General features: G+C 69.9%; 1 protein-coding gene across 1 annotated transcript; it reads left to right on the forward strand.

The window, feature by feature from the left end:
• Positions 1 to 1,663: 1,663 nt before the first annotated feature.
• On the forward strand, positions 1,664 to 11,253 carry LOC121060633 (sodium/potassium-transporting ATPase subunit alpha-2; the record flags this gene model as incomplete). The annotated part of the gene is made up of 23 exons (XM_040538579.1): positions 1,664 to 1,736; positions 3,613 to 3,692; positions 3,782 to 3,886; positions 3,981 to 4,040; positions 4,158 to 4,361; positions 4,637 to 4,750; positions 4,859 to 4,993; positions 5,315 to 5,432; positions 5,721 to 5,989; positions 6,167 to 6,365; positions 6,508 to 6,617; positions 6,723 to 6,857; positions 6,961 to 7,150; positions 7,601 to 7,776; positions 7,856 to 7,992; positions 8,073 to 8,223; positions 8,587 to 8,755; positions 8,837 to 8,991; positions 9,090 to 9,213; positions 9,881 to 10,026; positions 10,742 to 10,872; positions 10,986 to 11,087; positions 11,187 to 11,253. Coding segments are annotated over exons 2-23 (3,051 nt in total), but the record flags the coding sequence as incomplete, so codon positions are not given.

Genomic DNA, 11,253 nt, shown 5'->3' on the forward strand with positions numbered 1-11,253 from the left:
TCGCGGCAACGCTGCCCAGTCCGGGCGGGGAACTGGGAGCACTGGGAGCACTGGGAGGGGACCGGGGCCCACGCCAGGTCCCCCGTGGGGCCGGGGCCGGCACGTGGCGGCTGCGCCCGCGTCATCTGTTTGCTCAGCTGGGGGACAGCGGGGGGGGGGCAACGGGGGGGGGACAGCGGGGGGGGACAGCGGGGACACGGCCCGGGTAAACACCCCCCCGCGAACCGCCTCCGCCACCCCCCCCGGCCTTGTTCCTGTCCCGAACCCCGACTGCGGGGGGGCACGGGGGGGCTGGGGGAGCGGGGGTGGTTCGGCGGGGGGGGGGCTGACTGGGAGGGACTGGGGGATACTGGGATGGGGTGGGAGTTTTGGGGAGCACTGGGAGGTGCTGGGTTCGAACTGGGGAGAGACTGGGATGTACTGGGATGGAGTGGGAGTTCTGGGGGGACTGGGGGATACTGGGAGGGACTGGGGATACTGGGGAGCACTGGGACAGAATGGGAGGTGCTGGGGTAGACTGGGGGGACTGGGAGAAACTGGAATATACTGGGATGGAGTGGGAGTGCTAGGGAGACTGGGAAGACTGGGACAGGCTGGGGGATACTGGGATGGATTGGGAGGTGCTGTAGGAAAGCTGGGGAATAATTGGAGGTACTGGGATATACTGGGATGTGCTGGGACAGAGTGGGCATGCTGGCACAGACTGGGGGGACTGGTCCAGACTGGGCATGCAGGGTTGGACCATGAGGGACTGGGGCACACTGGGGATACTGGGGCACACTGGGGGTGCGGGGCTGGACTGGCGCGACTGGGGCACGCTGGGGATACTGGGAGTGTGAAGTTGGACCAGGGAACTGGTGCAGACTGGGGGTTCTGGGGATACTGGTGCAGGCTGGGCTATGGGGCTACTGGGGGGGAGTGGGGTAGTGGTGCAAACTGGCGCGGGCTGGGGGACGGGGATGATACTGGGAGTGCCGATGCAGACCGGGGACACTGGTGCAGGGGCTGGGGGCCCCACGGCCGTGCCCCCCCGCGTCCTTGGGCCGCCCTTGAGGCTCGGAGGCGGTTGCCGTGGCGACTAAGCCGGACCCTGGGGGGGCCCGGGGCGGGGATGTGGGGGGGGTACTGGGAGGGCCGTTGGGCACTGGGGGCACTGGGGGGGCCTGGGCACAGCCGCGTCCCTCGGCCCTGGCCTTCCCCCCACCCCACCCCCCCCCGGCTAATTTTAGCCTCCCCGGTTGCTCTCGGTGGCACCAGCGGGGGGGGCATGGCCAGCGGGGGGGGGGAGAGCGGGCTAGGACCATACTGGGAGAATTGGAACCATACTGGGAGAGCTGGGACGGTACTGGGAGAACTGGCACCGTACTGGGAGAACTGGGAACGTGCCGCATTCCCAGCGCTGAGAAGTGACCCCCACCCCGCTCCCCCCCCCCGCCCCAAAGTCCCGGTCCCACGGGGGAGGTACGGGGGGGGGTGTCCGGACACCCCCAACGCCCAATGTTTCGGGGGGGGGGGAGGGGGGGGAAGGAGCACCCCCCCCCCAAAACACACACACTGAGCGGGGGGGGGGGGCCGGCAGCGCGGGGGGCGGAGGGGTCCGGCGGGCCGGGGGGGGCCGGGGGGGCCGGGCCGGGGCCGGGCCGGGCGGGGCCGGGCGGGTTTTTCTCCGCCGCCGCCGCCGCCACCCCCGAGTGCCCCGGGCCGGGAGCAGCGACGGCACCGCCATGGGCAGAGGGGTGAGTAGGGGCGGCCCACGCGGGGCACGCACCCACGCGGGGCACCCGCCTGGCTCCCGGCAGCAGCCCCACGCGTGGGGAGAACCCCTCCCACCCACCGACCCCCCCCCCCCCCCCCCCGCTGGCCCCTTCCTCTCCCCTCGGCAGCAGCCCGCGAGGTCGCCCACCCGCCCACGCGGGTCGCCCACCCACGCGCCCGCCCACCCACGCGTGACTCCCGCCGACGCCCGGCTGCCACCCTCGCGGGACACCCGGCACGAGCCCACCCACGCGGGGCGCCCCCCCCGGCACCTGCCTGCCCATGCGGGCACCCACCCACCCACCCGCGTGGGTCACGGCCCCGCGCCCCACCACTTGCCCCCCCCTCCCCCCCGCTGTTGCCCCCGTGGGGGCTGTTCCTGTGACCAGCGCCCAGCCACGGGTGCTCCGCAGCCCTCCTGCCCTCCTGGCCCCCCCCCCCCCCCCGGCACCCCCCTGAGGGTCCCACTGTCGTTGTCCCCCCCACTTCCCCCCCCCCACTGTCACCCCCGTGGGCCCCACGGAGGGAAACTGAGGCACGGAGCTGGGGGCGCTGCCGTGGAGAAGCCCCAGCCCCTGTGTGCCCCCCCCCCCCCCCCCCCCCCCCCGGGTATCCATGTCCCCCCCAGCCCCATGTCTGTGACACCCCCTTCTGCCCCCCCCCTCCCCCCCCCCGTGCCCGTGTCCCCCCCCCGGCTGCTCTTCGCCAGGGTCCCTGGTGCCATGGAACCTCCGTGGGGGGGGGACACCCCCAGTCCTTGTCCCCCCCCCCATGCCCCCCTTTCTGCTTGACACCACTGCCCCCCCCCCGCCCCCCTTTCTTGCCCCCCCCCCCCAGCCCAGGGGTCCCTGTCCCCAGGCACCCGCTCATGGCATTTCCCTGGGGACAGGGTGTAGGGGGGACACCCCCTGCCCCCCCCCCCAAAAAAATCCGGGGGGGTATCCCCAGCAGTGCCCCCACCCCCATCAAGCAGAAACATCCCCAAATGGGGGGGGGGGGGGGGGGGGGGCGACAAGACACAATATTTGTGTGTGTGTGGGCAGACAGCGGAGCCCCCCCCCCCCCCGAACCCCACTTTGGGGCCCCCCCGCTCTGTGGGGCAGTGGTTGGGGGGCAGCCAGCCGGCCCCCCCCGTTCCCCCCTCTTGTCCCCGCGGTAACACGACCCCGCTGCTCCCTGCAGTTGTTCTTGGCACCGGGGCCGTTTTCCATGACAGCATCACGGCCCCCCCACAGCCCCCCCGGCCCCATGCTGGGGGGCAGCCACCGCTCCCCCCCCCCCCACGGCTCCCCCCCACGCCTGCTTCTGCCAAGCTCCGACGGAGCTGCCGGGGACGTGCCGCCGCGCCGTGCCAGCCTGGCTGTCCCCCTGCTGCCAACGGCAGCGGGGGGGCCCGGGGGGGGCCTGTGTCACCCCCCCCCCAACCTCCTCGAGATGGGGGGAGCTGGCACCGCGCCCCGGCCCCTGCCCGTGGTGGCACCCCAGTGGTGCTGGGTTTGTTTTCCTGGCTTGCGGTGACCCCCCCGTGGCTGCAGTGACTCCCCCATGGCCACAGTGACCCCCCCTTGCCCATGGTGACCCCCCCTGCTCTGACCCATGGGCACCTCTTCCTTCTGTCTGGTGACACCGCCATGGCCCTGGTGACCCCACCGATGACCACCACGACGCCCCCTTGGCCACGGTGACCCCCCCCTCCCCGTGCCCATGGTGCCCCCCCCATGCTCTGTGCCATGGGTGCCTCTTCTCCAGCGCTCCCCACCCCCACCCCCCCCCCGGCCCTGGTGACACCCACGCCTGGGCCCCCGCCCGCCCCCCCACCGTGCCCCCCATACCCACGCTGCCACCCCGTGCCTGCAGTCCCACCGTGCCCACGGTGACCCTCGATGATGCCTGTGGCCACGGTGACACCCACGCTGGCGGTGACATCCATGCCCATGGTAATGCCCGTGCCCACGGCCGCGGCCGTGCCAGCTGTGGCGGCGGTGCCGGCGGTGCCACCGTGCCCACGGTGTCCCCGCGCCCGCAGGATGGCCGCGAGTACTCGCCCGCGGCCACCACCTCAGAGAACGGGGGCGGCCGCAGGAAGCAGAAGGAGAAGGAGCTGGATGAGCTGAAGAAGGAGGTGAACCTGGTGAGGAGGGGACCGGGGACACCACCGGGGGGGGCGGTTCGGGGACGCCGCGCCGCTCCACCCGCGGTGACGCGGGTGACGTGTGCCCCGGCAGGATGACCACAAGCTGTCCCTGGATGAGCTGGGAAGGAAGTACCAGGTGGACCTGTCCCGGGTGAGACGTCCCCACGCGCACACGGCGCCCTCCTGGCACCCCGTGCCCCCGTCCCCACGGGTCCCCCCCACCCCCCACCCCAGCTGTCCCCGTGGTGGCAGCGTGCCCGTCCCGCAGGGCCTGACCAACGCGCGGGCGGCCGAGATCCTGGCGCAGGACGGCCCCAACGCGCTGACCCCCCCGCCCACCACCCCCGAGTGGGTCAAGTTCTGCCGCCAGCTCTTCGGGGGCTTCTCCATCCTGCTGTGGATCGGGGCCATCCTCTGCTTCCTGGCCTACGGCATCCAGGCCGCCATGGAGGACGAGCCCTCCAACGACAACGTGAGGGCACTGCGGGGACACGGGCACCATGGGGGACATGGACATGACAGGGGACATGGGCATGGCAAGGGACAGGGGCACCATAGCGGACGTGGGAGGACACGGGCATGGCAGGGGACGTGGGCACCACGGGGGGACATAGGGGCCATGGACATGGCGGGGGATACGAGCACCACAGGGGGAGATAGGGGACATGGGCACGGTAGGGGACACGGGCACCACAAGGGGACATGGGCATGGCCCTGGGGACGCGGTGACACGCTGCCTGTCCCCAGCTGTACCTGGGGGTGGTGCTGGCCGCCGTCGTCATCGTCACCGGCTGCTTCTCCTACTACCAAGAAGCCAAAAGCTCCAAGATCATGGACTCCTTCAAGAACATGGTGCCCCAGGTAGGAGCCCTGGTGCCACTGTCCCCGCGCCCCAGCACCCTGTCAGGCTGGCGGGGGGGGTGTCCCCGGGGGGGCTGGCAGGACCTCAGGGTGCCCTGCACCCCGCAGCAAGCGCTGGTGATCCGTGAGGGCGAGAAGATCCAGATCAATGCCGAGAACGTGGTGGTGGGCGACCTGGTGGAGGTGAAGGGGGGCGACCGGGTGCCCGCCGACATGCGCATCATCTCCTCCCACGGCTGCAAGGTGAGCGGGGGGGGGGGGGCCCCTGGTGACGTGGTGACAGGGGGGGCACTGGTGGTGACACGGGATGGACGCTGGGACTAGTACGGGGTGGGCACCGGAACTGGTATGGGGTGGGCACCATGGGGTGGGCACTGGTGGTGATATGGGATGGACACTGGGACTGGCATGGGGTGGGCACCAGGACAATCAGGGTGGGCACCAGGACTGGTGACCTTTGGGTGCTGTGGCTGCTACGGGGAACCCAGAGCTGGTGTGGGGACACCGGGGCTGACTGAGGTGGGGTGCCCCGCGCCCCCCGGCACCCACCGCTGCCTGTGCCAGGTGGACAACTCCTCGCTGACGGGGGAGTCGGAGCCCCAGACCCGCTCGCCCGAGTTCACCCACGAGAACCCGCTGGAGACCCGCAACATCTGCTTCTTCTCCACCAACTGCGTGGAGGGTGGGTGCCCACGGATGCTGGGTGCTGGCGCTGTCCCCGTTTCCTCCCCCCATGTCCCCAGTGGGCACACGTCCCTGATGTCCCCTGGGTGGGTGCGTGCCCACATGCTGTGGTGCACCCCAGTGGGCACGTCGCTCGATGGCCCCTGTGTCCCCTGTGGTGGCAGGTGTCCCCCAGGGTCCCCTTCATGGACGGGAGTCCTTAGCCAGGAGGGTGCCCCGGCATCCCCTACACGTGCGGGTGTCCCCGGTGCACAGAGGGGACGTGTGACCCTTGGCCGTCCCCCAGGCACCGCCCGGGGCATTGTCATCTCCACGGGGGACCGGACGGTGATGGGGCGCATCGCCTCGCTGGCCTCGGGGCTGGAGGTGGGCCGCACGCCCATCGCCATGGAGATCGAGCACTTCATCCGCCTCATCACCGGCGTCGCCGTCTTCCTTGGCCTCTCCTTCTTCATCCTCTCCCTCATCCTGGGCTACACCTGGCTGGAGGCCGTCATCTTCCTCATCGGCATCATCGTGGCCAACGTCCCCGAGGGGCTGCTGGCCACCGTCACCGTAAGGGCCCCCAGGGGAGCAGAAGGGGGAGAAGGTGCTGTGAGGGCACAGGTTCTGGTGGGAGGGAGGTGGTGGGGACTGGTTCTACTGGGCTTTGCTGGTCCCGCTGCACCCAGCAATGCTCAGTGCCCTCTGAGAGCTGGGGGTGCCCTCTGACACCTGTGGGTGCCCCCCCAGGTGTGCCTGACGCTGACTGCCAAGCGCATGGCGCGCAAGAACTGCCTGGTGAAGAACCTGGAGGCGGTGGAGACGCTGGGCTCCACCTCCACCATCTGCTCCGACAAGACCGGGACCCTCACCCAGAACCGCATGACGGTGGCGCACATGTGGTTCGACAACCAGATCCACGAGGCCGACACCACCGAGGACCAGTCGGGTGGGTGGCCAGCACCCCGGCCCCTGGGTCCCTGGCCCCTGGGCACCCTGGCCCTTGGGCAGTGGCCCCCTAAGGTGCCTACCTGCACCCCAGGAGGTGTCCCCAGAGGAGACGGGGGTTGATGGGGGCCGTTGTCCCTCAGGTGCCACCTTTGACAAGCGCTCACCAACCTGGGCGGCGCTGGCGCGCATCGCCGGCCTCTGCAACCGTGCCGTCTTCAAGCCGGGCCAGGAGAACATCTCAATTTCCAAGGTAGGTGGCCACCAGCACTGGGGGCAGGGTGTCACCACCCCAATCTGCCACCCGGGCGGTGCCGGTGTCCCCACGCGTCACCTTGGGTTCCTCTCCGTGCGCCAGCGGGACACGGCGGGCGACGCGTCCGAGTCGGCGCTGCTCAAGTGCATCCAGCTCTCCTGCGGCTCCGTCAAGAAGATGCGGGACAAGAACCCCAAAGTCACCGAGATCCCCTTCAACTCCACCAACAAGTACCAGGTGCGGCCGCGGCGGTGGCGGCGGTGGCTGTGGTGGCTGCAGTGGCCGCAGTGGCAGCAGTGGCTGCGGTGGCCGCGGTGCCAGCGTGTGGCCGTGCCCGCAGCTCTCGATCCACGAGCGGGAGGAGGACCCCCAGGGGTACCTGCTGGTGATGAAGGGCGCCCCCGAGCGCATCCTGGACCGCTGCTCCCGCATCCTGCTGCAGGGCCAGGAGGTGCCGCTGGACGAGGAGATGAAGGAGGCCTTCCAGAATGCCTACCTCGAGCTGGGGGGGCTGGGGGAGCGCGTGCTGGGTGAGCGGGGCTGGGGGGGTCGGGGGGGTGGGGAGGGGGGTGTAGGGAGGGGAGGTGCAGGGGGGTAGGGGGACGCAGGGGGTGGGGGCATGGGGATGTGGGGGTGTGGGGGATGAAGGGACGTGGGGCTATGGGGGCAAAGGGACATGGGGATATGGGGGTATGGAGGATATGGGGGTAAAGGGACAAGGGGATATGGGGATGTGGGGGCAAAGGGACATGGGGACGTGGGGATATGGGGGACAGAAGACATCAAGGACACAGGGACGTGGGGACACAGGCGCCAGGGACATTAGGACGTGGGGACATGGGAATGGGGACGTGGCAGGAGAGGGTGCACTGGGGACGTGGAGGGAAGGGCCACGGGGTTACAGGGGACACGGGGGGGACAACAGGGGGTGCACAAGGGATTGGGAGGGGGCCACCCCGTCACCCCCTGCCACCTGCCAGGTTTCTGCCACCTCTACCTGCCCCCGGAGAAGTTCCCCCGGGGCTTCCGCTTCGACGCCGACGAGATCAACTTCCCCACCACCAACCTCTGCTTCGTGGGGCTCATGTCCATGATCGACCCCCCCCGCGCCGCCGTCCCCGACGCCGTTGGCAAGTGCCGCAGCGCCGGCATCAAGGTGAGACTCCCCCACAGCTTCATGCCACCACCCCCCCCAAAAGAAAAAGGGGCTCATGGTGGTGGTCTTGCCCCCCCAGGTGATCATGGTGACCGGCGACCACCCCATCACGGCCAAGGCCATCGCCAAGGGGGTGGGCATCATCTCGGAGGGCAACGAGACGGTGGAGGACATCGCCGCGCGCCTCAACATCCCCGTCAGCCAGGTCAACCCCCGGTAGGTGGGGGGGATCCGGGGGCGTGTGGGGGGCGCGGGGGCGGCCGGGCGCCCCCTGCTCAGGGCCGCGGTGCCCGCAGGGAGGCCAAGGCGTGCGTGGTGCACGGCTCCGACCTGAAGGACATGACAGCCGAGCAGCTCGACGAGATCCTCAAGAACCACACCGAGATCGTCTTCGCCCGCACGTCGCCCCAGCAGAAGCTGATCATCGTGGAGGGCTGCCAGCGCCAGGTGGGCGTCCCATGACCCCCCCCGCAGCATCCCCGTTCCCCCCGGGTGTCCCTGTCCCCACGCTGCCGGGCCCTGTCCCTGTGTCTTGCGGTGCCCACGTGCCTGCGACCTGTGGTGCCCCGTCCCTGTGCCCTGTGGAGTCACCGTGCCCCACGATGCCCCCACCCCTGCTCCCTGCGGTGCTCCTCTCCTCGTGCCCTTGGTCCTCTGTCCCTGCATCCCACGGTGCCACAATCCCATGCCCCATGGTGTCCCCATCCCCATGGTGTCCCCATCCCTGCAGTGTCCCCATCCCCACGGTGTCCCCATCCCCGTGGCGTCCCCATCCCCGCACCCCCTGGTGCCTGACCCCCGTGTCCCCAGGGTGCCATCGTGGCGGTGACGGGCGACGGCGTCAACGACTCCCCGGCGCTGAAGAAGGCCGACATCGGCATCGCCATGGGCATCGCCGGCTCTGACGTCTCCAAGCAGGCGGCCGACATGATCCTGCTCGATGACAACTTCGCCTCCATCGTCACCGGCGTGGAGGAAGGTCAGCGCCACCCCGGGGTGCCACTACCCCATGTCCGGGGGGCACCCACGGGTGGTGACCTTGCCAGCCTGTTGTCCCCAGGGCGCCTGATTTTCGACAACCTGAAGAAGTCCATTGCCTACACCCTGACCAGCAACATCCCCGAGATCACGCCCTTCCTCCTCTTCATCATCGCCAACATCCCGCTGCCGCTGGGCACCGTCACCATCCTCTGCATCGACCTGGGCACCGACATGGTGAGCGGGGGGTGGCACGGGGCGGCACGGGGCGGCAGAGGGTGACGGGGGGTGACACGAGGGTGACAGGGGGTGACATGGGTGACGATGCCACCCAGGTCCCCGCCATCTCGCTGGCCTACGAGGCGGCCGAGAGCGACATCATGAAGCGGCAGCCCCGCAACCCGCGGACGGACAAGCTGGTGAACGAGCGGCTCATCAGCATGGCCTACGGGCAGATCGGTGAGCGCCCCCCAGGGGGGCCCGGCACCCCTGCCGGCACCTCGGGACCCACTGGTGACACCGTTAGAGGCACCAGGGGATGGCCCCGCAGCTGGCAGCTGGGGCACTGGGGGGGCACCAGGACTCTGAGTAGCGCCCCAGGACCCACGAGTGGCACCAGGGCACCCACTACTGATACCAGTCGTGTCCCCCCAGCTGGCACCAGGGCTTCAGTGGCCCCCCGGGCCCCGCTGGTGACAGCAGGGCATTCACTGGTGATCCCGAGGGACATCCCCCTGCCCGCTGCCTGGGGCTCTGGGTGACACCAGGGCTCCAAGTGGCACCCCAGGACCCACTGGTGACCCTACAGCACCCACGGGTGATGCCTCCTGGCTGGCATTTAGGCACACTGGGTGACACCAGGGCCCCCACGAGAAGTACCGAGGGCTCACCATGTCACCCTACAACCCACTGGTGACACTGAGTGACCCCCCCCCAGCTGGCACCCAGCGCCCCGTGCGACCGCAGGGCACCCACTGGTGATACCGGGGGTGCCAGGGGGCACCAGGGGACCCACCAAAGGTGCACAGGGAGCCCCCTGGGGATGCCAGGGGACATCTTGCAGCTGCACCCGTGGGTGCTGGGCCCCGCGGGTGCCGAGCCGTGGGGTGACGCGGGGGTGCCGCAGGCATGATCCAGGCGCTGGGGGGGTTCTTCACCTACTTCGTGATCCTGGCTGAGAACGGGTTCCTGCCCACCCGCCTGGTGGGCATCCGCCTGGCCTGGGACGACCGCTCCACCAACGACCTGGAGGACTCCTACGGCCAGGAGTGGGTGAGCGCACGCACTCGTGCAAAGCCCCGCCCCACCCCACCCCCACCCCCAGCCCCCATGTGCACGCTCGCCTGCCGGCACGCTTGCGTGCACACTTGCTCGCTCCTGCCCCTTGCATCCCCGGGTTTGTTCGCTGCCTTTGTGCAGCTCCTCGGGGTGCTGCAGTACGTGTGCCCGCGTCCGTGTGAGCATGCGGGTGCAGGCATGCTTGTGCAAGGGCCTTGCATGCCTGTGCACCCGCAAAGCACTGGTGTGCACACTTGCGTTGCAGCATATCAGCATGTACCCTTGCAGAGCCATCCTTGTGCACGCCACATTGTGTGCCTGTTTGTGCAACTCCCCTTGCACGGCTGTGCTTCTGTGCATGCATGCGTGTGTGCGTGTGTGTGTGTCTGTGCCCTTGCATGCTTGTACTCATGCACAAGCTTTGTGTGCACACATCCTGGTGTGCTTGCACGTGCCACTCCACACCCACCCAAGCGCACAAGCTCGTGCACACCCATTTGTGCACTCTATTTCTGCTTGTGCTCACACCTTCTCTTGCACACTTGCTTGTGCACTGCCCTGCCTCCCTTCAGCACCCCCCCACCTCCCCCCACACACACACACACCCTGGCTGTGCACACCCTCCCGGCGTGCCCCTCCCCTTGCACACATGCGTGTCCCTGGGGACGCACACACGTGTGCTGATGCCGTGCCCCCCCCCCCCCCCAAGACATACGAGCAGCGCAAGGTGGTGGAGTTCACGTGCCACACGGCGTTCTTCGCCAGCATCGTGGTGGTGCAGTGGGCCGACCTCATCATCTGCAAGACACGCCGCAACTCCGTCTTCCAGCAGGGCATGAAGTGGGTGCCCCCCCCCCCCCCCATCACCCCACCCACCCCCCACCCCCACCCTTCCCACCCGGCACCCATGGGTGCCCCCCGGCCCCGACACCCGCGGTGCCGCCCTCCCGCAGGAACAAGATCCTGATCTTCGGGCTGCTGGAGGAGACGGCGCTGGCGGCGTTCCTCTCCTACTGCCCCGGCATGGGGGTGGCCCTGCGCATGTACCCCCTCAAGTGAGCGCACCCCCCCCCCCCCCCCCGGCCCCCCAGCACCCATGGGTGCCCCCCGTGCTGACGTTGTGTCCGTTCCCCCCCCCCCCCCCCCCCCCGCAGGGTCACCTGGTGGTTCTGCGCCTTCCCCTACAGCCTGCTCATCTTCGCCTACGACGAGGTGCGCAAG

This window comes from Cygnus olor, chromosome 28, assembly GCF_009769625.2.
Source record: "Cygnus olor isolate bCygOlo1 chromosome 28, bCygOlo1.pri.v2, whole genome shotgun sequence".
Taxonomy (NCBI): Eukaryota; Metazoa; Chordata; class Aves; order Anseriformes; family Anatidae; genus Cygnus; species Cygnus olor.